This window comes from Ovis canadensis, chromosome 8, assembly GCF_042477335.2.
Source record: "Ovis canadensis isolate MfBH-ARS-UI-01 breed Bighorn chromosome 8, ARS-UI_OviCan_v2, whole genome shotgun sequence".
Lineage (NCBI taxonomy): Eukaryota > Metazoa > Chordata > Mammalia > Artiodactyla > Bovidae > Ovis > Ovis canadensis.
In genome coordinates this window covers 21,098,177-21,125,707 of record NC_091252.1, presented here as the reverse complement: position 1 = coordinate 21,125,707, position 27,531 = coordinate 21,098,177, and the positions used below count along the sequence as shown (strand labels likewise).

The following is a 27,531-nucleotide window of genomic DNA, read 5'->3' as shown; positions in this document are numbered from 1 at the left end:
ATGGTTCCAAAGCAAGGTGTCTCTCCAGCTACGTTTGAAAAGAAGAGTTAGGAGTTGATCTAGAGTCTCCATGGACACCTTCAGCTTCTTACATGCAAAGCTGAAACAAGGGAAGTTGAATGGCAAACTCACTCTGAGATCCTGGTTGAAGTTACGAATCATGTCTTCCAACTCTCTGCTATCTTCAGAGCCCTGCTAGTGTCGAGTATTGGCAACGAGTATATTATTAATAAATGAACTAATGACTGAGTGCCTTCTGGACAGAATAAGAGCGTTTGCAAAAGAAATTATTTTGAGAAAAAGAACTTAGGGTTAAGACTGAAAGGAATAGAGTGACAGGTGATGAAGGCTCTTCTAAATCCTGCACTTGAGCAGTTTTCAGGCTCTTGTCGCTGATGGCATCGCGGAGGATGGGCTGAAACGAGATGAGGCTGAGGAAAGGACATTATATACAAAACCGTTGCATTAACACGGATCAAGGGTAATTGGGGCCTGAAATAAAGCAGTGAGTGAAAGATGTTTGATTCGGTAGGTATGCGGGAAATGGGATTGGCATACTTCGTAACCAGTTAAATATGGAGGGAGGGTTAGAGCAGAGGGAGGAGTCTAGCAGGACGCCTTGGGTGTCTGTGTAAGTGATGTGGCCACTGCTGTTTGCTTGTTTGTTTAAAAAGGAGTAAAGAACAGGCCCGTTTAAGGGAAAGATAATGAGATCGGTTTTGGACATAGCAAGGTAAAGGTGTCTGTGGAGACCTCAGATAGAGATGTCCCCTTGGCAGTTGAAGAGACAAGGCGGATGCTCAGAAAAAGGATCTGGACTCCCAGAGATGGAGATTTGGGGATAATTCGCATATATATAGTGGGAGCCGTGGGGAAAGCTATACACAAGGTGCTGTACTTCGGGGTGCAATACATTCAAGACTCAAAAAGGTGAAAGCCAACGATTGTGATTTCTAATGACATTTTAATGAGAAATCTTCCTAAAAATACATACATTCTAGCATCTCAAGTAATTTTAACGTAGACTTACTGAACTGAGACTCCAAATGGCATGGATTACAATACTTAGAATAACGGATTATAGCATGACTAGTATTTGGAATAACTGTGAAATTGTTGCCTAGACCTAATTCGTCACTCTTATTTCATGTGTTTTACTTGCCAAAGTAAAGAACTGCATATATTCTTCTTGCCAAGGTAAATAAAGTTATGTTTAAAAAGACTGTTACATGTTTAATAGTTTTGCACTATTTAATATGAGAAGCATATGAGGCTTCAATTCACCATTGTTTTTTCTTTCATGTTCTTAAACAGTCAAAATTACTATGTTGATTTTTGTGGCAAAACTAGTAAATCTTAGAATAATTACTAAATTAGTATAATCTAGCTCTCAATTTTATATGATCTTTCTGTGCTTGTTATCCTTTATCCTTAGCATTTTTACAACCTCTCTTGAGAGCCAGTTATAATCATTTCATTAATTTCATTAACTTACAATGCAATTGTTTATAATATATAAAAATTATCTTAATGTGTTAAATAAAGATTTGTATAAGTCAAACTCCTTCAGTTTTTAAAGACATAAAACCAAGAACTAAAAAGTATCACTGTGAAGTTAGTGCGTTTATGGAGTTTATCATCATCAGACTAGATAATATTATTCTAACATGTTTTGTGCTTTCATTTTCAGCATGACATCTATGGTATTTTCTGTCTTTTATTTCACATCCATATATGTTCAATAATATCAGCATTTTAAATAATTCATCAATATCACTAAGGTTGATTGAAATGAATTATTTGGTCACTGATAATATTCAGATAGTTTTCGTATCTTATAGCAAGAAACAGTTGACATATCTATTTAGCCAGCTAATATTAGTATATTTTAATATTAACAAACCAATATTTTCTTTAAATCATTCCAAAATAAAATTAGACGGAGAATAAATACAGTAAAGAAAGGATAAAGGAGGAGCATTGCCAGCATGACTAGGATTTGTGTTTCACAGTGATACTTTGGACCATTTTTTAGGGAGGACAAGAAATCACAAAACCTTTTTAGGGAGGACAAGAAATCTCAAAACAAACCAATCCAGACTTAATTTCTCCCTTAAATAAATACATTTGACTTTCACTAATGAGCCAAATTAGAGCTAAGGCAGAAATCTCAAAAATAAACAGTGGAGTGTTAATAGATACCATGAAGGATAAGCTTCGTCTAACTCAGAATAGGACTATACTATCTTGTTTTTATTTTCTTTTGCTCTAGTTTACATAACTCTATTTTCAATTTTTAAAACAGTGTTTTCTTTATAGTTATTTCTTTTAGTTCAATGTTTGGTTCCTATAAAGAAGAGGTAGTGAATAAAAAGTATTTTATATGCTACAAGGGTAGTTTTGACAGTATAGTTATTTCCTCCCTGAGAGTTTAATTTTTAGGTCTAGAACTTGAAACTCCATGCTGTTTAGAAAAGTTTTCCTTTTCCTTATGATCCTCTCGGAATTGTAGCCCGTGATACTTTCACCACCTTGAATGATGGTTCATGTATTTCAGACATTGTGGTTTAAAAAAATCGAACTCCTAAGAAACGTTGAAGCTTGGTGGAAAGGATCCGGCTTGCTTTTCTCCCTCCCTCTTCTCCATGTCTTCTAGAGTATGACCAGTGTATATGTATGTATTAAACAGAGCAGAGAGAGAAGATTATATGCATGAGTCTTGCAGACATTCAGAAAATTATGGATTTTTAACAATTATTGATTTTCAACAGTGCATAATTAAATATTTTTAAATTACTCCATTAAGTATTGATGGAGTTACCCACTTAGTATCTTCCCTTATGGTCACCCTGCACCCCTGTTTTATGCTCTAACATGGAATGCTTTTGTCACGTCACTCATCTTTTAATCTGTTCTGCGATGATGAAACCCAGCTCTGAGCTCTTTAGCAAATGCACACACTTACACTGCAACTGGGATATTACTGATAGTGTGCTAGGAAGGTTCTGTCTTCAGATACAGAGGGGGCGAGATTCAGCTCTGAAAAACTAATGACAACAGTGTCAGGCCAGTAAAATGGGGCAGGTTGTCTAAGCAGGCATGGATTCAAGAGTTCTAGTACCTGGCATAGGAAGGAATACATATTTATCAGTGGCAGTGTACAATTAACTTTTTATACCTCCTGGGAAATGAAATGCTAACTCAAAATCTGGACAGTGTTTGCTGCCTTCCTCCCCCAGGCCCCACCAGCACATAGGTGCTTGTGAAAAAGATAGTTGTTCAGTCTGGTTCTATCTTCTATACTAAGAATCAGCACAAAACACGGTGGGTGGGCGGAGACCAAAGAGATACTAATATCTGAAGGAAATTCCTAGATATTCATAGTACATTTGGTATAAGTAGAGACTCCTAAAAAAGAAAAGAAACACCATAGAATTTGAGGTTCAGGTCAGTCACTCAGTCGTGTCCGACTCTTTGCGACCATGAATCACAGCACACCAGGCCTCCCTGTCCATCACCATCTCCCGGAGTTCACCCAAACTCATGTCCGTTGAGTTGGTGATGCCATCCAACCCTCTCATCCTCCGTGGTCCCCTTCTCCTCCTGCCCCCAATCCCTCCCAGCACCAGAGTCTTTTCCAATGAGTCAACTCTTTGCATGAGGTGGCCAAAGTATTGGAGTTTCAGCTTCAGCATCAGTCCTTCCAGTGAACACCCAGGGTACTTGAGAGAAAAATTGGCAAATGCAGGCGAAAAGCATTTCAGCAACGGTTCCTGAAAAGGGAGACTGAACAGAAAAAAAATCTATATCTACCTCCAGCTGAAGTATTTGGCGTAAAGAAGGTGTATTCCAAATTGCATTTTGAAAAGAGAAAAGTGAGCCATTGGTACAGAAAAACAGAAGTCCAAAGGTAAAGACATTTGCCTGAATATTACAGATCCAGAGAAGGTCCTATTCCAACAATTTTTTAATCTAAACCAGATCAGCACATCAGCTTTGAAAATTGTATAGAAAATACTTGGGAGACCTGTATTTTTGTCTTTTGACTTTTCTGTTCTTGGCAAGTCGAGCCCTTTGGTGATGCTGGTATGCATGATTCCTGGCCTTCTTTCAGTGTTCCCTCTGCATTCCTAAGTCCCCACTAAGAATTACGTCTTTGGGGTGAGGCTGTAGGTAATTTATGTTTCTTGCTAGACAGATGTCTTCTGGCCAAGTTCTGGCTTTAGTGGCCCGGAGCGGCCAGTGCTGTTGCGATGATTAATAAAGTAAGATGTTCATGATAAGAGCATAAGCATACATCTTTTCCTATAATGTTTATCAGTCTTCGTCATGATTTGTTTCTCATTCCAGGAAACTTAGGGGGTTTAAGCTGTATTAAATACTTTTCATGGTATCTCATGAAATATCCAAGAGAGCAGTACTAGAAATCTGTGCTAGAAAATAATGTAAAATTGTTTTATAGCGTTCTTTCATTAGAACTCTTCATTTTCTACTTTTTTGAAAACAGATCACGTATTATCTTTTAAAAAAATGCTTCTGGTAAACATCTGATAAACCCTTTAGTGCAGTGATGCTCAAAACTGGCTAATCACTCAAATCATCTGAGAAGTTTGAAAAAAAAAAAAAATACACACAGATGCCAGGGCCTCATCCTGGACTTGAATTAAAATATCTGGCAGCAGGCCTCAGGAATCTAATTTTCCTCAGGTGTGTCTGGCACTCAGTTGGCTTTGAAGCCCAGATCAGGTTCGTTTTCATTACACTGTCATCATCACCAAACCAAACCATTTTCTAGATGGAGAAACCAGCATCCATGGAAGTACCAAAGGTCTTGCCCAAGGTCATGAGTGAATGGAAGGGCCTAAGGAGGCCTAAGGAGGGAGCCCGAGTTCTATCTCCAGCATTTGTAGATGGCATTTTCTGGGGAGGTTTTCTTTATTTTTTTTTATATTATTAAAGCTTTTGGAAGTAACATAAATGTATTTGCTCTTAGCTGTTAGAGTGGACTCTGCTACTAGTATATTTATTCATGTCCCTAAGCCACAAATTTATCACAATTTGTATCAGTTCATTTTGACCACAGTTAATAGCTCTGAGAACAATGTTGTAAAATACATTTAAAGCATTTTTAATTTGCTGTTTGGGATAATCTGGGGCAGTATGCGGAGGAAAATATTTTGAATTACTGAACTAAAAAATGGGGATTATGTCTCGCACTCACAACATCTTTTAAATTCATTTCATATTATGGATTTGTAGGTCCACATTCAATATAAACAGACTAGACCCTCTTCTTTTATTTGTAGCTTTCTTGTAGCAGTGGTACCATTCATATTATACGAGGTTGAATGCAGTTGTTGCAGCTGCCCATATCATTTCTGAGACTCTTACTCTCATGCTGCTTTCACTTCCTCATGTAGAAGGCTGCCTCTTGGCTTGGCAATATAATGAAAATGAGCTGCTGTCCAGTCGCTTAGTCATGTCTGGCTCTTTTCATCTCCATGGACTGCAGCACACCAGGCCTCCCTGTCCTTCACCATTTCCCAGAGTCTGCTCAAACTCATGTCCATTGAGTCGGTGATGCCATCCAACCATCTCATCCTGTGTCGTCCCGTTTTCCTCCTGCCGTCAATCTTCCCCAGCTTCAGGAGCTTTTCCAGTGAGTCAGCTCTTCACATCAGGTGGCCAAAGTATTGGAGCTTCAGCATCAGTCCTTCCAATGAATGCTCAGGATTGATTTCCCTTAAGATTGATTGGTTTGATCCCCTTGCAGTCCAAGAGACTCTCAAAAGTCTTCTCCAACACCACGTTCAAAAGTATCAATTCTTCGGCACTCAGCTTTCTTTAAGAAAATGAATAGGTGTTCATTTTTTTGTGATCATATGCAAATTTATCTAAAGCTGTATACCAGAAGCAGTTTGGATATGTTCTCATTGGCATGTTGTTTGTCAGCAGCTAAATGGTCAAGAGTGGCTTGTTTCCTGACTCAGCTTCAGTAAGCCCTCTCTGTGGCTCCTCGTTCTTATGTTTCTCTCTGCGGGCCATGGTGTTTTACCATGGATTGTGTGGAATCTTACTGTTTTGTGAGCGCACGCATTTTTTAGAATAAACAAATCAGGAACACATTCGCCTCTAAAAACAATTTTTAGTACTTCCTATTCTGTTAATAATCCTGAACATCTTATACATGTCTTTTCCTCACAATCCTTTTGGTCGGGGTTCTGCTTTCTATTCCAAAGTAAATCACATGAAAAGATTAATTATCATATTTTACTGTTATTAAAGAAGAAAAAGTGATACTAGAATGCCCTAATATAACATGGAAGGAAAGATCTAGGATGTATGGTAATTCCTCTGACCATATTCCGCATTGGTTAGTCCTTTGTTGGAATATATTTGCTTGGTACTTAAACCTGGTCAGGTGGAAACCAAAAGGCCAAGAGGCAAAGCCCTGAGGTTCATTCAGTCTTCTCTAAGAGATACATTTATTATCAGCAGCCCTCAAGATTACATAACACCAGGTTGAGATGACTACGGTTGTTTTGGAGTAGGTGAATAGTTATCCTGAGATTTTTTTTTTCTCTGTTAGAGAACCTAACAGAGGTTCTGGCAGTAGGTATCCTGAAAAGCAAATCTCTAAACCTTTGAAGAAGTAAGCACCAGACTGAAGCTTGATTTATACTAACTAGCTAAACTAACATAATGTGTTAGTTTCTGGTGTATAGCAAAGTGATTCAGTTATACATACACACATAACTATTCTTTCTCAGATTCTTTTCCTGTGTAGGTTGATAATAGCCTTTTAAAGCAAGAATATTGAACCAGGAGTAACAATTTGCATGCAATCTGACATATATCACTTGTAAAGTGTTTTCTCTAGAACTGGACAGTGTTGTATTGTTGGAAAGACTGAGTTTTAGCACCTGCTTCAGGCAAGCTGCGTACTGTCTTGGAGCCTCTGTTTCTTCATGCAAAAACCTAATTATATTTGCCCTACTTTTCAAATTGTTGACGGGATCAAATGAAATATGTGAAGATAACTTATAAGCTGTAAAGTACCATATAAAGTTGCTGCTGCTGCTGCTAAGTCACTTCAGTCGTGGCTGACTCTGTGCGACCCCATAGACGGTAGCCCACCAGGCTCCCCTGTCCCTGGGATTCTCCAGGCAAGAACACTGGAGTGGGTTGCCATTTCCTTCTCCAATGCATGAAAGTGAAAAGTGAAAGTGAAGACGCTCAATCATGTCCGACTCTTCACGACCCCAAGGACTGCAGCCTTCCAGGCTCCTCTGTCCATGGGATTTTCCAGGCAAGAGTACTGGAGTGGGTTGCCATTGCCTTCTCCAACCATATAAAGTTAGGTACTGATTTATTATGTGGTCAAAATTCAAAATTTATAGGTAGAGTATTATTATAATTTGAAAGTCAAGTTTAATAGGTGTGTGTGTGCCAGGTCACTTCAGTAGTGTCAGACTCTGTGCAACCCTGTGGACTGTACCCTGCCAGGCTCCAATGTGTGTGGGATTCTCCAGGCAAGTATACTGGCGTGGATTGCCATGCCCTCTTCCGAGGGATATTCCCACCCCAGGGATTGAACCCGTGTTTCTTAGGTCTCCTGCACTGGCAGATGGGTTCTTTACCACTAGCGCCACCTGTTGTTTTTACAATTTAAAAGTCAAGTTTTAATAAGTAGCACACTTAATTTAACTATTTCTTCCTGTGAATAAAAAACTATTTCATCACTCATTCTTTAATGAAGCTTCCCTGGTGGCTCAGACTAAAGAGTCTGCCTACAATGCAGGAGACCAGGGTTCAGTCCCTGGGTTGAGAAGATCCCCAGGAGAAGGGAATGGCTACCCACTCCAGTATTCTTGCCTGGAGAATTTCAAGGACAGAGGAGCCTGGTAGGCTACAGTCCATGGAGTCACAAAGGGTTTGACATGATGAGTGACTAACTATTTCATTGAAGTAAGGAAAATGAATGATAGATAAACGAAGAGAATTCTAATTGAGCAGATATTATCGCTGGTCATAGAAGTGTAGCTGAGGATTTCATCTTCAGATCTACTAATCATGTGGAAAGATACAATACTGAAAGAGCAGGGGGAAAATGAAAGAAGCAGATTTTTAGATAACATTCCCTACCCCCACCCTAAGTTCCTTTTTATGTCTGGGATATTATAATTAGATGTTTCTTAGATAATACATGGTGGAGAAGGTGATGGCGCCCCACTCCAGTACTCTTGCCTGGAAAATCCCATGGACAGAGGAGCCTGGTGGGCTGCAGTCCATGGGGTCACGAAGAGTCAAACACAACTGAGCGACTTCCCTTTCACTTTTCACTTTCATGCATTGGAGAAGGAAATGGCAACCCACTCCAGTGTTCTTGCCTGGAGAATCCCAGGGACGGGGGAGCCTGGTGGGCTGCCGTCTGTGGTGTCACACAGAGTTGGACACGACTGAGCGACTTCACTTTCATGCATTGGAGAAGGAAATAGCAACCTACTCCAGTGTTCTTGCCTGGAGAATCCCAGGAATGGGGGAGCCTGGTGGGCTGCTGTCTGTGGGGTCACACAGAGTCGGATACAACTGAAGTGACTTAGCAGCAGCAGCAGCAGATAATACAGGGTACAACTATGATCAAAACATTACAAAATAAAAAGCACATGAAGCTAATGCTTATTCAGAACATCACAGTATTACATAAATATGGCATCAAGTTCCATTCTTAGTGAGTGGTCGGTAAAGGATTTATGCAACCACTAAAGGCCTTTCTGCACTCTAAGACACAGCTTCGTCAACACAAATCATATCTTCTAATAAACAGTATCTTTATTTAAATGATATTTTGCATTGCCATTTGTTAACGTATGTTTCTTGCAAAATTAAATATTAAATAATTGTTAAATAGGGAAAGACTATTTTGTTCACTGTTACACCCTCATTGCCTGGAGCATTGTCTGAAATATAAATCTTTGTGACAAGAGTCAATGAAATAATTCTCTGATAATCAGAGAGGAGACTTTAAGAACAGCTGGAAGACATACTACGTAAACCTATTAAGTGTAAATTCTGCTAATATGTGTAATATTCTGAAACTTCCTTGACTCTCATACACTTAGCAGATTTATCATTTCTGCTTATTTGCTCTACTTAGGGACGTGCTGCCTTAACACAAGAGAAAGAGGAATTTGCCCATGAACATAAAGAAATGAAGAACCTCGAAGCCATCGTTCAAGATATAAAACCAACTGCCCTCATTGGTGAGCTTTGGCTTCTTCCCTCTCCTGTAAACCCTGTCCCCACCCCACGTGGGCCTGATTTGTTTCCTTACAGTTAATTTTTTAAAAATCACTTATTGACTGCTCTTATTTTTGGCTGCACTGGGTCTTTGTTGCTGCATGAGGGCTGTCTCTGGTAGTGGTTGCTACTCCTGTTGCTGTGCGTGGGATTCTTACTGAGGTAGCTTCACTTGTTGTGGAGCGAAGGCTGTAGGCCACATGGTCCTTCAGTAGCGGTGGTCCACCGGCTTAGTTGCCGCATGGCGTGTGGGCTCCTCCCAGACCAGGGATCGAACCCGTGACCTCTGCACTGGCAGGCGGGATTCCTGTCCACTGTACCACCAGGGAAGTCCTCTTGCTGATAATTTTTGAGACATTCTTTAGCTTTTTGAAATTCTGGTCTTTGGAATTCCACAAACAAAGGTACCTATTCCCTGAAGTAGCAGTGCCCCCTAGACACGTAGATTTGTAAATTCAGTGCCGCCTTGTTAATGTTACCGATGATGCCAGCTGAGGGGGGTGGTTCCCTCTGCTAACTCTGTCAACCTGTCAATAAATACCTGGCACATCCAGCACTTTGCCAGGCCAGTTATTCCAGACAGACAGTGGCTCTCGAATGGGGGCGATTTTGCCCTGTTAAGAAACATTTGGGAATGTCTGGAGACATTTTTGTTGTCACAGCTGGAGGGAGAAGGTCAGGGCTGCCGACATCATTGGGTGGAGACCAAGGGACTCTGTTCCACCTCCTCCAACGCCCAGTAAAGCACCCCTGCCCCCAGCGAGGAGTTGTCCAGCCCAGAATGCTCATGGGGCCAAGGTTAAGAAAGACTGAAAACAGAGACTGTAATTTCACGTCTTTATATCTTCCCCATAGCAGACGACATGGTAGTTTCCATACTGCATGCGAACAGAAAGATGTTTAGTGTGGACGAATCTGTTGTGTTTGGAAAAAAAATCTCAAAGTTTTGAAGCTTTATATGCTTCATTTTGTGTGTATATAATGCCAGCCCTTACTTGGCCGTACATTCCATTTCTAGAAGCTCCCGTGCAACAACAGATGACGATATTGAGAATAAGGATGAGAACCCTAATAAAAACAAGTATTTACTCCATGACAGCAACTGTAGTAAACCTTCATTGTTGTTTTTTTATAAAATGTGTTCTATCAGGAATCTTACTGTTTAAAATCTTCATGATGCTAATTGCTTTATTTGTCTGTTCGAATTCTTTCAAAGAGTCATACTTCAGTTCTGTCATTGAAGGGGGTGATTGACTTAAGTGTTAGCACTGGATTAGAAAACATGATTACTTGGTAGCCTCAGACACTGAAATAAACTTCTAGTACAGAGAGATAATATATATTAGATACATCTCTTTTCCAATAAAAATGCCTATTATCGGAATTCCTAGTGATTGGTCATTAAATCTATTCATGAGCCGAATATTAAAACTGTTTTTTTTTTTTCATAGATACTATAACCTTAAAGACTATTGGCATTAACGGACATCTCTTTTTGTCATTTTCATACAAATATTCTATATTGCTTAGGGTATATTACAAAATGACCTGACGTGTCTCATTGTTTGGTGGGGCGGCGGGGCGGGGGTGGGGTGGGCATTGGATTAAATAGCCGATGATGGTCCTGTTGACTGGATTCTTGTTTCTGTGTTAGGAGTTGCTGCGATTGGTGGTGCGTTCTCAGAACAAATTATCAAAGACATGGCAGCCTTCAATGAACGGCCTATTATTTTTGCCTTGAGTAATCCAACTAGTAAAGCAGAATGTACTGCAGAGCAGTGCTATAAACTGACGAAGGTAAAGGAAAAAAAAACACACGTAACTGACATTTTAATAGTCAAATTGTGTATAGGGAAGCCCAGGGTATCTAAGGTGCCTGCCGGTTAACCTTTAAACATTTTACAACCAAGAGTGAAGGAGAAGTGAACAGGTTGGGAAGGATAAGAACCGTATCCTTTTTTAGAGTGTCGTATAAATCCTGTTCTTCAATAAAACAGAATAAACTTTGTAATGTTTTATTGATACTTTTCCTTAAGTGCTTTGGAAGTATCTAAGATCTAAACATAAAAGTTAAAGAGGAAAATGCTTGATCCTAGATGCTTATTAAAATGACTTTTAACTAGCTATTCCTAAACACTGAAGCATACAGTATAAAACCACAGCCTTATTTTTACTTTGCTGCCTGCTCCTGGGTTTGGATTTTGATGCTGTGGGTGGAGCATTTGGGCAGTTATTTTGACATCCAGCCAGGTTAGTATAGGCATCCTTAAAGCTTCAGTACATAACTATTTCCAAAACATGTGACTTTCATCCTCTGTGTTTATTAATATGTACTTGACCAGTATATTGCCAAGAGCTCCTTTTCCCCTTCAAAGACTTGAAAATGTCATTGCGACAAAATAGAGGTTGAGTCACACATATCTATCACTTTTTATTTGTAAATAAATATAAAATGAACTAGAGAAGATAAACAAGACAGAGCTATAGCACTCTGCATAAATTAAACTTGATGCATAAATAAACCTGGATGGCCTTACTTCTTTAATATTGTATCCTTAAATGCTTATTACTAGAATTAATGAAATTTTGCAGAAGAGCTACTCCATTGTTTATTTCTCTTCTTTTGGATGGCATCAGTGCCCCAAATAATTTAAATTTTTATCCCATCTCTAGATTAGGGAATTTGCCTCACATAACTCAGTCCTCAAATCCTTAAAGGAAAAAAAAAAAACCCAATAACAAAATCTTAGAATGGTGTATTACACATAATATGCATGTAATAAATAAGTGCTTAAGTATTTATTTTGTTTTGGCATATTTCAATAGGCCTCAAAAGTTGATAGATTCAACTTTAGATGTAAACAAATTTAGCCAAATTTATATAGTTGTGTTTTTAAGTTGGAATGTGTCTGGTATAAATGACCTAAACTCATGATTTTGCCTAATGCTCTTTGTTGCTATACATAAAATTAAAAGTCATTTTGAAGCTGAAAACACTGGTTCAGCCAGAGGATTACAGAACGAGAAATAGGCTACCTGTTGCTGGGTGTCTCTACTGCTGCAGGCACAGGTGAAAAGTTATTAGGAAAGGTTCAAAATATAAAATACAAAAAGATTCTTGAATGCTGAAAAATGATAATTATACCAAAATGGTATGGAGAGGTTTCCTTCTCCATATTTAGCGTCTATATCGATGAGAATATTTAGCCATTATTTATTTAATACCATGGGCTTCCCAGGTGGCTCAGTGGTAAAGAATCCACGTGCAATGCAGGAAAGGTGGGTTCGATCCCTGAGTTGGGAAAATCCCCTGGAGAAGGAAATGGGAACCCACTCCAGTGTTCTTGCCTGGAGAATCCCATGGACAGAGGAGCCTGGTAGGCTACAGTCCATAGCATCACAAAGAATTGGACATGACTGAGCACACACACAGTGTCCATAAAATGCAGTGATTGTAGAGTGAAAAGCAGGAGAAGGAGTGAAGGACAGGAGAGCAATAAGCAAGTGTGTATATCACGTTGCAGGTCTCTTTCTCAAATATAATTTTCAAGGATATGTATCAGTTATGTATGTGAATATAATTCAGTTACGTTAGAGATTTGCTTATAATGGAACATCTTATCTCCTAGTCAGAGCTGACAGTATTAGACTTGTCCGAAAACAAAACCTGCTTTTATGAAACATACAACAAGTGTCTGATAAACATCTGGATGAGAATTTCTTTTTTTTCCTTCACCTAGTTTCCTCTTTTTATACCCCAGATAAGGTTGATTTGTATTATACTTTACCTTTACAGAAAAGGTGAAGTGAAGTGAAGTGATGTCGCTCAGTCATGTCTGACTCTTTGCGACCCTATGCACTGTAGTCCACCAGGCTCCTCCATCCATGGGATATTCCAGGCAAGAATACTGGAGTGGGCTGCCATTTCCTTCTCCAGGGGATCTTCCCGACCCAGGAATTGAACCCAGATCTCCTGCATTATAGGCAGATGCTTTACCATCTAAGCAAGTTAATATAATATCATAATGGATTTAGACTCTAGGTGTAAGAGGGATGAAATTTATAATTCAGTCTATTCCCATTTAAACTGTACTTTGGGGATTTGGAGAAGGAAATGGCAACCCACTCCAGTACTCTGCCTGGAAAATCCCATGGATGGAGGAGCCTGGTGGGCTACAGTCCATGGGGTTGCAAAGAGTTGGACACAACTGAGTGACTTCACGTTCACGTTGGGGATTTAGTGCTGTGTATGCTTTTCAAGGGCATTTCTTAGACTGTGATGCTTATTTGTTAAGGGTTTCCTATCCCTGTTTTCGAGGACTGAGTAGTTTCATCTGTATCGCCTCCCAGATCACACAGATGCCGCCTCGCTCTGGCAGTCTGGAATCTAGCCCCTGACAGGCCCTGAGTTCCTGCTGTCTTAAAACTTGTAAATACGAGGTTCCTCAAAAACATGAGAAAATATTGGGTTGGTCAAAAAGTTTGTTTGAGTTTTTCCATATGAACTTTTTGGCCAACCCAATATTAAGACTAGGGGAAAAAAATATAGAGACAGTTTTTTACAATTATTGATAATTTATTCTTATTTGCTAATCCTGCTTGTGCTAGTGAAGTTTTTTTCCTATGAGACCTTCCAGATAATTCTTTACAATATATAAAATTTGTCCCAATGATTACATGGAAGCGTGTTGACCCCTTAACTCTTAACCTATAAGGTCAGCCTTTCTAAGACTCAAACCCCAACCCGTCAGTTTGTCTTCAGAAGCCTATAAGTGGAAGCCTCTAGGCTAGAGATGGTTGATGGCCCTGTGTGTTGGACCACCGCCAACAACAGGGGGTGGTCTTGGGGTCTCCTGTACTTTGTACGCTTCTCCTTGGAGCAGAGAGGAAGATAGAGAAAAGAGATAAGCACCCACTTCAGAACTTACCACCACCATCATGAGAGGGTGCTCATTCACACTTACTAGGGAGTCAGTGAAAAATTAGACCTCTTTCTAAATACTAAATACTTGCACTGTTCTCTTAGGATCCATCTGTTTGAAGACACCCTGCCTCTTTTCACAGTTGTGTGTCTGTCTTGCAGGGTCGCGCCATTTTTGCCAGTGGCAGTCCTTTTGATCCCGTTACCCTTCCGAGTGGAAAGACTCTTTATCCTGGCCAAGGCAACAATTCCTACGTGTTCCCTGGAGTTGCTCTTGGTGTCGTGGCGTGTGGACTGAGGCATATCACGGATAAGATTTTTCTCACCACTGCTGAGGTATTGTAAAATACTGTCTGTCTGTCAAGGCTGTGAAATCTCAAATCAGCTCCTTGTAAGCCATCTGCTGTTTTATTTAGTGTCTCAGCTCACTCCCTAGGAGGTGTAAAGTCCAAGGATCAAATCTTTCCCCCAGGGGAGTAAGGGGTGGGTTGTAAGTTCACAGTGAGTCACGAGTAAGCATTGTTCTTCTGTAGCCAGCAGAAAGACTGTTCTGATCCCTTAAAAGGGACCTTTTTTATTTGGGAGAATGACATTCTAACATGTATACTATCATGTGAATTGAATCGCCAGTCTATGTCTGACGCAGGATGCAGCATGCTTGGGGCTGGTGCATGGGGATGACCCAGAAAGTTGTTATGGGGAGGGAGGTGGGAGGGGGGTTCATGTTTGGGAATGCATGTAAGAATTAAAGATTTTAAAATTTAAAAAATAAAAAACTAAAATTAAAAAAAAAAAAGGGACCTTTTTTAAATTGATGTACAATATTATATAAATTACAGGTGTACAACATAATGATCCACAATTTTCAATGGTTATACTCCATCTTTGCCTATTATAAAATATTGGCTGTATTCCCGTGCTGTACAGTATGTCCTTGTAGCTTGTTTTATACACAATAGTTTGTGCCTCTTAATCCTCCGCCTGTTTTGCCGCTTCTCCTTCCCTCTCCCCACCGGTACCCACTAGTCTGCTGTCTGTATCCGTGAGTCTGCTGCCGCTTTGTCATGCTCGCTATTTTGTTGCATTTTTTAGGTTCCACGTATAAGTGACATCATACGACATTTATCTTTCTTTGCCTGACTTATTTCACGTAGCATAATGTCCTTCAAGACTGTCTCTGTTGCTGCAGATGGCAAATTTTCACCTTTTTTGTGGCTGAGTCGTTTTCCACTATATGTATATACCACATCTTCTTTAGCCATTTGTCCTGATGGACACTTACGTTGCATCAATATCACAGCAGTTGTAAATAATGTTGCTCTGAACATAGGGACACGTGCATTTTTTTCAAATTATAGTTTTGTCTGGATATATATATATATATACATACACTCTGAAGTGGAACTTCTGGGTCATATGGTAGTTCTAATTTTAGTTTGAGAAACCTCCAAACTATTTTCCACAGTGGCTGTACCAGTTTGCATTCCCATTAACAGAGTTCAAGAGAAGGAACTTAAAAAAAAAAAATCTGCAAATTTTGATCAAGTTCTGTGACAATAGTGAGACAATTAAAATTTTTGTTTCCAAATCATGAAATAAGATTTGGAGAATCCTCTATGGAGAAGATTTCTATGGAGAACCTTCCTAAATGATGACATTTTGATGATTTGAAATGAAAGTCTGATTTGGTATAGTGAAGAAATGTTCATCATTCACGGTCCAGTGCAGAATACAGCAACCACTCTAGTATTTCAGCTAAAAAGAAATTAAAACAGAGAGTTTGGTGTTTGTAACGTCATTAAAAAGACCGAAGCAGGCTCTTCTGTGGGCCTTCAGGAAAGATTCACAGAATGCCACACAGCAGACCCAATAAGGACGCTGTGTTACGCTACCGTTTGACACTCTGAAGGATCCGAAATTTCGCCTTTGTTATTTAGTCGCTACGTCGTGTCTGACTGTTTTGCAATGCCGTGGACTGTAGCCTGCCAGGCTCCTCTGTGCATGGGATTTCCGAGGCAAAAATATTGGAGTGTGTTGCCATTTCCTTCTTGACGGGATCTTCCTGACCCAGGGATCAAACCTGCTTCTCCTGCATTAGCAGGTTGATTCTTTACCACTGAGCTACCAGGGAAGCCAAAAATTCAACCTTACTTGCAGGCTAGCAAGTCAGCCTGCCACAGATTCACAGATGACAGCAAAGGACACAGAACTCCTAGGTCAGAGATAGAGGAATTTATTACTCGTGGCACAAGAGATAATGGGAACCTCAGGCTCCCATCAGTTTCCCTTCTCTCCCAAGCTTCGGGAGGATGACACAGTGGTTGGACCTTCATTTGTGAAATCATGAGCTTGTGATAATCAGAGTGTTCATCTGGTTGATACTTTTGAGGAGGATGCAATTCATGGGGAGAAATTTAAGCGAGTTTCTTCTCTTAAAATTAACCCACTGCACAACATGCTAACTGAACCGAACCACATCCAAACTGATTAACGTTCTCATGATTTCATCACACATACAGGCTTTTCTCTCCACTGTGAAAGATGTGCATATTATTGGCGTGGTCTCAAGGAGCCTAATCCCAGGGTTTCACACTTGTCATTCTGTGAGAACAGATGTCTGTCAGCCCTCCTGCCGGTTTCTTTTTCCTCACTGCACGATGGCTAGGGTTTCAGAGCTTCTCTGACTCAAAACATCGTGTTAAACGTAAGTAGATGTCTACTTACTGAGAGCTTTCAAAGTTCTTCTTACATTAAGGAAAATGTAGTCATTGTCTTTTCTAGCAGCCACATCAGAAGAAGCAAGATGATCTTTGTGGCTGCCAGTGATTTCTTTCCTAAATAACTCCAGCACCCTCTAGTGACAGATTTCTAGCCAGTGATCTCTCGGGCTGAATCTTTTGGCCTTTTCATCACTTTCTTCTTGGGCATCACATAATATTTCTGTTTTTTAGGCCACATCAGTGCTTCCTTTGTGTCCCCTTCAAGTCCCTTTAAATAGAGTACAGTTGCTTTACAGTGCTGTTTTAGTTTCTGCCGTACAGCAAAGTGAGTCAGCCACGTGCACGCACGGATCCTTTCTTTTCTGGGTTTCCTTCCCTTTCTGGTCACCACAGAGCATTCCCTGTGCTATCCAGTGGTTACCTATTGACTAAGCTTCTTCCCAAAATTCATTTTCTTTTGGTCTCATTTTTCTCTTTTAATTTCTGCTTTCAGAGGTCTCACTCTTTCATTTCCATTGTCGTCATTCTGAAAGGGGCCAAATATGTGTATCTTTGTTCTTATCTTTTACCACATCTCCTGTGACCCAATGGGTATTTCCACCAAAATGCCCTGCTGTTTCTTTAAATACAGATGTGAAAACCCGTCTTTCATCTCTCCTCACCCTCAATATCCGCATTTCTGTTTGTGACACCCACTTTGTAAGCAGGCTCCGAAGCTTGGAAGACTGCCCTTCTTTTTATCCTCCCTAATCCTAAAGCCTTGAAATACACCACGCCTAGGATCAGCCATGGGACTGCTCTATGTCTCGCCCTGAAATGATTCCTTCTCCACTGGTCTAAGCCTGTCTTCAGGTCAAGTCCTGCCCCATCCTTGGCTCTTTCTGAGACTGCTCTGAATTATTTTTATCTTTCTCCTTAGCCATGACTGTTTTTAGCAAACTCTTTGATATTTCATTTGATTCCTCGTTGTATTATGCTTTCAAGTGCTTCACATATCAAACAGTCAAGTCTTGCCTTGTAACTAAATCATATGTGATATTCTGTAAAAACGGAAAGTCTCCCATACACATCTTTCAGAAGACCGGTAGCACCTAACACCATGCTAAAACACCTGGCAGAAACTTGCTAAACACTTATTCAATTAAACAAAACTAGTCAATAGTATTTATCAGTGAGAATACAATACCACAGACACGCCTCTTGTTGTTCAGTGGCTAAGTCTTGTCTGACTCTTTGCCACCCCTTGGACTGCAGCACGCCAGGCTTCCCTGTCCTTCACTATCTCCCGAAGCTTAATCAAACTCTTGTCCATTGAGTTGGTGATGCCATCCAACTATTTCATCCTCTGCCGTCTCCTCCTCCTCCCACCTTCAATCTTTGCCAGCATCAGGGTCTTTTCCAGTGAGTTGGTTCTTCTTATCAGGTAGCCAAAGAATTGGAGCTTCAGCTTCAGCATCAGTCCTTCCAATGAATATTCAGGGTTGATTTCCTTTAGGATGGACTGTTTTGATTTCCTTGCTGTCCAAGGGATTCTCAAGAGTCTTCTCCAGCACCATGATTCAAAAGCATCAGTTCTTTGGTGCTCAGCCTTTCTTGTGGTCCAGCCTTCACATCCGTAAATGACTACTGGAAAAACTATAGCTCTGACTAAATGGCTCTCTGTCTGTAAAGTAATGTCTCTGCTTTTGAATGCACTGTCTAGGTTTGTCATAGATTTTCTTCCAAGGAGCAAGTGTCTTTTAATTTCATGGCTGTAGTCACTGCCTGCAGTGATTTTGGAGCCAGGAAAATAACCTCTGTCACTGTTTCCATTTTTTCGCCATGAAGTGATGGGAGCAGATGCCATGATCTTGTCTTTCTGAATGTTGAATTTTAAGCCAGCTTTTTCACTGTCCTCTTTGACTCTTACTGAGATGCTCTTTAGCTCTTCTTCGCTTTCAGCCATTAGAGTGGTATCACTCTATGTGAGGTTGTTGATATTTCTCCTGCAGTCTTGATTCCAGCGTGTGATTCATCCAGCCTGGCATTTCTCATGATGCACTCTGCATATAAGTTAAATAAGCAGAGTGACAATATATAGCCTTGACATACTCCTTTCCCAGTTTTGAACCTGTTGTTCCATGTCTGGTTCTAACTGTTGCTTCTTGACCTGCATACAGGTTTCTCAGGAGGCAGGTCAGGTGGTCTGGTATTCCCATCTCTTTAAGAATTTTCTGCAGCCTCTAAAATGCCCCCAAAGAAGAATGCTCTTGTCTCTGTTTTGTAGTTAACAAAAGTAGCATGGAAGAGACCTCAGTGAATGTTTTGTTTGGCCACCACAAATCTAGTAACTGTTAGGATTATTGTCAAATGCTAGTTGGCTCTCTGATGGAACTAGAAATCCCACGGATTGGCACCAACCTCAAATACTATTGCTGCACGTTTTTATATCACAAAGAGATTTTTGGCTTTCTTGGCCCTCTGCACAGTCTCTTGGGCTTAGAGTGTTCAGGGTCAGCGATGCAGACTCCCAAGTAGTCTGCACAACAGCCTGAAACAGTCTCTTGTCTCCGGTTCACATCTGGTATCTCCTGCCGTCACACCCTTCCTCCTAAATCACCTTCCCCACCCTCTCTAATGTCTGCCCAGATGACTGTAGAGGGGATCTCCCTGACCACAGCACCTGGAGGAGACTTTGATTCATGTAAGTCACTGGATAACTGAAAACCCAGCTAATTTTAATGTTCATATAATGCTATCTAAGGTATAATCCAAATTCAAATTTTGTCAGTTATTTATAAAAGACCTTTATAACTTGCAGAGTGCTCTTTCCATATGCAGGAACATCTCAGCCTCTCTGTGTCTTTTCTGGCAGTGGTGTTTTGAAGAGCACAGGCCAGTTGTTTTTTGCAGTGTTCCTCATGATTTAATTCAAGTTATGTGGTTATAGGATTTGGGTTAGTTGGCCCAATAATCATATCCTTCTTGGTGCGTCACATCAAAAAGCTCATGATGTCAATTTGTCTCATTTGTAAGCTATTTTATTGAGGTATGATTGACAAAAAGCCACAAATCTTTCACCTTGAGTTTAGAGATAAGTATACACCTTTGAAGCCATCACCACAATCCATACCATAAACAAATATATTACCTCCAGAAGCTTTTCCCACTGTCTTTATTACGTGTATGTGTGTGTGTCTGTGTGATAAGAACATGTAACGTAAAATATCTACCCTTGTAGCACATTTTTATGTCTACACTGTTTCCTTTAGAAATAGGGAGTGTGTGGGGACAGCCCATGCTGAAACTGGTTAGATGGTTCACGTGATCCAAAATCTGTGTGAAATGAATATTCTGCTTGCAGCGTGACTCCGAAATAGCTTTCTGTCTCCTGCTCTGCCTCCCGTGTAAGACTGCGTGAGCTGGGAGTGAGGCATGGCCAGCCTCTCCCCTCCGCTTTCAGGCCCTTTCCTCTCACTTCTCTCATCTTCTCTGAATTCCTTGCTCCTCTGCCCCGGTGCTCTCGTGCGTCGGGTCAGAAAGCTGCCAGCATTTCATGGTGCAGTAGAAGAGGAACTGAGTTAGGAGGAAACCCAGGGGCTCATCACCATCTTTTCACTGATTATCTTCTCCCACCAGTCTCCAAACACACTCGCATACACACACCAGTCTCTAAGCCTCTCTGAGCTCCATTTTCCATTGAGAAAGGGAGAGGTGCAAGTGCCGGTGGTGTTCATGTGACATGCTTTTATCCGTAACGGTATTCACCATTTTCCTCACAACTACCCCATTGTATGATATGAAATATTTTTCGTGTGTCTTTTTTTTTTTTTAAGGTCATAGCTCAGCAAGTATCAGATGAACACTTGGAGGAGGGCCGGCTTTATCCTCCTTTGGACACCATTAGAGATGTGTCTCTGAAAATTGCAGAAAAGGTAAAACCACTGTGGTTCAAGTCTCATTGTTTTTCCTTCCTTCTATGGCTAAGTGTGCACATTCAGACAGTAAACCGGGAGTAAAAATGCACTGCCTTGAGATATCTGTGTCAGAAGTCAGAGAAATGAGGCATGGTGCCCTGACAGAGCGTAGGAAGTGTATTGGATCCTTTGGCATGGGTTGACTCTTTAATTCCCCTACCCTTCTTTTTCTCTCCCAGAATTGAGGTAATTCATCAGGCTTTCATTTCAGCTAAGCTTCCCCAACTTCACCCTTTTTTGTTTGGTATTTTTCATATAACACTATGATAGTCACCACAATATTGCAAGTATGATAGAGTGACGTTTAGGCCTTTAACCACCCAAGTCTCTGTGATATGTGACATCTTAAAAATCACAGTTGATTAAATTGGGCAGGAAGCAAAACAGTGAGAACGGAGAACTCAAAGCTGTTGAGGTGGCAGATGAACTCTTCAAGGAGCTAGTCAAGAAGAACCTTAATTTTCTGTAACTAAGATGAGAGAGAAATGGACTTTTTTGTAGGGTGGTTGTATTCATCTGCTAGGGCTGCCATAATAAACTGCCACCAGCTGAGTGACTTACATAACAGAAATTTACTTTCTCACAGTTCTGGAAGCCGGAAATCTAAGATGAAAGGGGTTGGCAGGTCCAGTTTCTTTTTAGGCCTCTCCTTGGTTTGTTGATGACCACCTTCTCACTGGGTCCTCTTGTGGCCGGCCTTCTGTGTGTGCCCATCCTTGGGGTCTCTCTGTGTGCCCATATTTTCTGTTTTTGTAAGAACACCAGTCAGCTTAGGTTAGGGCTCACCCAAACAGTCTCATTTTAACTTAATTATCTCTCTAAAGGCCTTGTCTCCAAATGCAGTCCCAGTCTGAGGTACTGGAGGTTAAGGCATCAACACTTCGGGGGAGCATACTTCAGCCCACAATAGTAGTCATATGTTGAAACTAGAATTTCTCAACCTCAGCCCTGTGCACATGGCTCTTTGTGCGCTGGGTGACTCTTTGTTGTGGGGGCTATCTCGGGGACTATAGATGGTTTAGCAGCATCCCTGGTCCTTATTCACCAGACGCCAGTAGCCTCTGCAACAGGTGTGACAACTGAAAATGTCTCCAGACATTGCCAAACGTCTGCTTGGAGGCAGAATTGCTCCTGGCTGAAAGTAAAACTTTATTAGCAAATTTATCAAAACAATCCCACTTAGGATTCATACGTCATTATTTATCTTGTTGATTGAAAGTAGGTGCTTGAAAAAACCAAGTAATCCTTCAAAAAAAAAAAAAAAAACCTTTAAATAATTCTGCTTGGTTATCTATACATGGAAGAGTATGCTCGTAGTTGTCCCAATTTGTCTCTACTAGTTTTAAGCCTCTAATAGTTTGGATTATGAATACATGGACCATCACATTGCCATGTTAGGTTCCTTTTGAAGATTTCGGTAAAAAGGAGTACCATATGATCAGAGGAGAAAGTAAGATGATGAAGGACAGCAGTAGAGTCCAGAAGACTCAGACATTCCTCCAGGCAAGAAGACTGGAGGGGGTGGCCATTCCCTTCTCCAGGGGATTTCCCAACCCAGGGATCGAGCCTGGGTCTCCTGCATTGCAGGCAGATTCTTTACTGTCTGAGCCATCAAGGAAGCCCAAATTAACATGCTCCTAATTTCTCCTAATTTGTCTCTACTAGTTTTAAACTCTCAGTAGTTTGAATTATTAACACACCAAACATCACGTTGTCATTTTAAGCTCCCTTTTAAGATTTCAGTGAAAAGGAGTAGCATATGATTGGAGGAGAAAATAAGATGATGAAGGGCAGCACTCAGATGTCACACCCATAAAGAGAGAGAAAAGAGCTGGACGCATAAACAGAAGTTGGGAAACCAGGACAAAGAATCAGCTTCAGAGAGGGAGGTGGTGTAGTAGACTGAAGGTTGCTGCATCCATGGTATGTTCAGATGTACGATTCTAACAAGAAGATGGTGACGACTGAAACTTAAAGAGAGGCTGGATGTAAAGATGGGGGATCATTTATATGTGGTGGCAGGGGAAGCTCTCAGGGTAGTTGAGGTCACCAGGAGAGCAAGTGGAAACGAAAGAAAACTGAGGCTAGAACATAGTTCATTATTCTGACCAGAGAGAGACGAAAGAAACCAGTTAAAAAGAAGAGGCTCAGAACTGAGCTGCTTGTCAGAAATTAGAGAAGACACCGTTTCAGGATGGGGGTGGAAGTTATGAGTGATGGAACCAAATCCCAGTGATAAGAACAGAGGAAGACATTTATTTCGTTCTTAGGAAGCTTTCAGAAACTTTTACAAACACAATCGCAGTCCCACAAGAAGTTGAGAAGTCGGGGAGAATTAGGAAAGCAACAATATATAAGCCACTCTCCAGAGAGTCTGGCAGTGACAAGAAGGAGAGAGCGAATATTTCACTGATGGAGAGCATTGTGAATACAGTGTGTCCTGGGAGCAGAAAGAGGAATGGATTTGCACAGAGTCTGTGTCAGGAATGAGGCAGAACATTTAATTATAAAAGTAACACGGCCATCACAGAACAGGCACAGGGCAACTTTTTGGGGTGATGGAAATGTTCTGTAACTGGATGTAGTGACAGTTGCCCAACACTCTGAATTTACAGAGGTGATTGGATTATATGCTTGAAATGGTTGAATTTTGCTGTCAGTGAGTTGTAACTCAAGAATATCTGTTAAAACATAGTAATACCATCTCATAGGCACTCTGGAAAGTGGAAAATACCTGATATTCTACTTTTCTAATGCAAGTATTGTCATCATTTATTTTGGTGTGTTTGCAGTCTTTTTCATTGGGTTGCTTTCATTTCTAACCTCATTATAATAAGATATAAGCATGTATTCATATACTTTGATCCCTATTTTTTATAAGCATTTATCCATAATATAGCACAGTCTTTTGTTTAACTTTATTAATTTTTTAAAATTTTACTTTATTTTACTTTACAATATTATATTGGTTTTGCCATACATCAACATGAATCCACCAGGGTGTACACGTGTTCCCAATCCTGAACCCCTCTTCCACCCCCCTCCCCGTACCATCTCTCTGGGTCATCCCAGTGCACCAGCCCCAAGCACCCTGTATCTTGCATCGAACCTAGACTGGCTATTCGTTTCTTATATGATATTATACGTGTTTCAATGCCATTCTCCCAAATCATCCCACCCTCTCCCTCTCCCACAGAGTCTTTATAACTTTAATTTTTCAGAAATGCATAATTTTACATTGAGAAGAGATAGTTAATCATTCTACTATTATTCAAAGTCACACTTATTCAAATAAGTTTGTCATACAAACAGCTCTTTAAGGATTGCATTCTTAAAAAACTGGAGTGAATTAAAGAGCACATGTGGAGTGATTAATTTTGACAGTGGAATCTGTTTTTCTCAACACAGGGAAGGAGAGAATGTCAAGACATGGAGGAGATAGTTTGAGATGATGAAAAGAGAAATTGAGATAGTTTTCTCCGATTAGTTGGAATTTTCTCAGCAAAGTGAAGAGAATCAAATTGGTACTTGATGGGAAGGGAGGGTTTGAAATTGACTTGAGAGGAAGTTTTTTGTGTGTTTGTTTTTGAGTTTTAAAGAATAAAAGTGTCATGTGTAACCATGGGGGCCCAAGTAAGGTTAGGAAAAGTGTGACATGTCAAGCGACAACTATGAAAGGAGAAAGACAGCGCTGAGGATCACCCTGGCCAGGGACTAGAACAGGACTGTGACAGAGAGACGTGGAGATGAGGTTCTGTGACACCAGTGGGGCCGGGGGCGTGGAGACTGCCCCCGGAGCCCCACAGATTGCGGTGAGAGTCTCCTTACCTGTGGGATGAAAAGAGAGATTCTGTAGGAGGCTGTGCTCAGAATCGAGACTGCTCAAAGTGCAGGATATCTGAGTTCAAACTCAGTGGGCTGTGCAAGGTATTGAGTTCAAGTTATCTATCAGTCAGGTCATTTCAAGCCTTTTAAGACTGACTCATCTGAGAAATTCTGGTGGCATCACCCATGAGTCAATCTCTGGCAGCCACACTTGCCTTTGTTGCTGACATCATAGTCTCCTCTTGTTACATGACTGCATTTTCACTTTGTATCTTTGTGATCGTGGGTTCTTATTATAATGCACTGAAGTGTTTGGAAACAGGCAAGATGTAAATTATTTTAATCTTTTGAAATAGATATAAAATTTTTATGGAGGTATAGTTGATTTACACTGTAGCATTAATTTCTGCTGTACAGCAAAGCAATGCAGTTTTATATATATATACACACACACACACACACACACACACTTTCTTTTTTACCTTCTTTTCTGTTATGGTTATCATATTCAATATAATTCCCTGTGCTCTGCAGTAGGACCTTGCTGTTTATCTGTCCTATGTATACTGATAATACCTGACATCTGCTAACCTCAGTCCCCTCCTTCTGTCTTCCGCTTGGCAACCACAAGTCTGTCCTTTGTGCCCATGAGTCTGTTTTCTCTTTCATAGATAGGTTCATTTATGTCATGCTTTAGATTCTGCATATCACTGGTGTCATGTGGTATTTGTCTTTTTCTGACTTATTTCACGTAGTATGATAATCTCTAGTTGCATCCATGTTGCGGCAAATGGCATTATTCCATCCTTTTTTTAATAGCTGGGTAGTATTCCATGGTATGTATTTACCGTGTCTGTATCCATTCATCTGTTAATGAAATCAGATGAAAAATTTCTGATGTGCTTGTCACCACCTCTATTCATTAAAATAATCAATATTCTCTTTTTATTTCTAGATTGTGAAAGATGCATACCAAGAAAAGACAGCCACAGTTTATCCTGAACCCCCAAACAAGGAAGCGTTTGTCCGCTCTCAGATGTATAGTGCTGACTATGACCAGATTCTTCCTGATTGTTATCCTTGGCCGAAAGAGGCCCAGAAAATACAGACCAAACTTGACTAGTAGCATAATAGCTGACATTTCTAACTCCATTAATGAGGTCTTGAAGTCTTTCATAATTTTCAAAAGATTGAAATCTTTTATAATGATTCATAATATGCTAGATTAAGATAAATTTACTTTAACAATCTAAAAATTTACAGAAGAATATTAATATACTTTAGTGTGATTATCTCATTGAACAATTTGCTTCATTTACTTTCCGGTTATTTATGGTTTCCATCTTAATTATTTTGCCCAAGTTCTCTTTAAAAGCTATTGTAACTACCACTGAGAAACCTATCAGTTTTATATAGGGGACTAACGAGAAGTCCAAAATTAGTAATAAATTGATATGATCAGTATTAAAATCCGTAATTTGTTGCTCACTTTATTAAAAATAGACTTAACAGATTAAAATCAATTTAGGCATGGATGAACTTTCACTAAATTCAGAAACAACACTTACTTTGTTGCCTAGAGAAAAATAACTCCTCAGGTATTTTTATTCCAATCCTGGATTATATGTGCTCTTTTGATGCAACAGAATTCTAACGTTTCTAAGAAAGATCATTGCTGTTTACAATGCCTTGTGCAGCCTTAGACTTTAATGTTCTTTCGACATTATTCCATTTCCTTAACACCTTGGTCCTCCATCAGAAATCCCTTTGTAAAAGCACCTTTCTTTCTCCCCACCCAAATGCCCTGTCCTTCAGCCCTGCACATTGCTGCTGGGCCCTTGCAAACCATGGCCCTGTCCTGAGGTTGGTGCCTTCGACTGAGCACAGCCTGAGAAATGGGCAGAGCAGAGAGAGTGGGGAGCATCTTGAGAAAGGGCTGCCTGTGGGGTCAGCGTCTCCAGACACACATCTCCAGGGTCAAGGCAAGCGGGGTTCCCAACTGAGTAACCTGCCCAAGTGTCCCCTTGAGTAGCTCAGGTAATTAAGAGCTCGTCATGTTACAGCAAACTCACTTTCCTCTGAGTTTGAAGAAAATTTTGTCATTTCTTCCCCAATATCAGAAACCTTCTTTACGTCAGATATTAAAGTATTCTAACGACTATCAGTAGTTACAGTCCAGAAATGAACGTTAATTTCAGGTTTTACTGTAGAAATTAATAAACCAATGGAGACAAGTTAAAATTCTTAAGCTCAGGTACAGTAGCATTTACTATTTATTTACAGAATTATATGGAGACTTTTTGTTTTTGAAGTAAGACTCTCAAGGAGTATAAGAAAATGTTCAGGATAAACTGTAGTAATAAATGATTTCATTGAAAGTTATACAAGTTGTTATAGTAGAAGGGGTAGGGGTATTTCTGAAGGTAATGGTTAGTCAAGAATTTCCTCAGTATAGTTGTTTTGAAAAGATCTGGAATGCCTTTTCTAGTTTTCATCGTTTCTTGTCTAGTTTTCACGTTGTCTTGTAGCTCTAACTAAATGTATTTACCTGTGCAAACAATTTATTAAAGCACTGGAAAAAGCAAAAGAATAAAGTGAGAAAGTAATTGTCTTTTTCTCAAAATATTGTTACGCTCAAAAATGACAGTGCTGGCTGGCTCTTGGCAGTCACATGATAGAGAATTTTGAATTTTAAAAGTATTCTAAGCTAATTTCACTTTGAACTTCATTTAATACGTGTGTAGTCATTTAATACATGTTTGCTGTATAGTGTTATGAGTGAGCTACTTCCTTATCCTCAGAGAAAGAT

General features: G+C 40.1%; 1 protein-coding gene across 1 annotated transcript in view; it reads left to right on the top strand.

Annotated features, from left to right (window-relative positions):
* The window catches only part of ME1 (malic enzyme 1), a 209,981-nt gene extending 182,665 nt beyond the window's left edge, over window positions 1-27,316 (top strand). The window contains exons 10-14 of the mRNA XM_069598978.1: window positions 9,158-9,263; window positions 10,955-11,097; window positions 14,384-14,557; window positions 20,757-20,855; window positions 25,678-27,316. Coding sequence (XP_069455079.1) covers window positions 9,158-9,263; window positions 10,955-11,097; window positions 14,384-14,557; window positions 20,757-20,855; window positions 25,678-25,845 — 690 coding nt within the window. The 3' untranslated portion in view covers window positions 25,846-27,316. The remainder of the gene's footprint in view (window positions 1-9,157; window positions 9,264-10,954; window positions 11,098-14,383; window positions 14,558-20,756; window positions 20,856-25,677) is intronic.
* The last annotated feature ends 215 nt before the right edge of the window (window positions 27,317-27,531 follow it).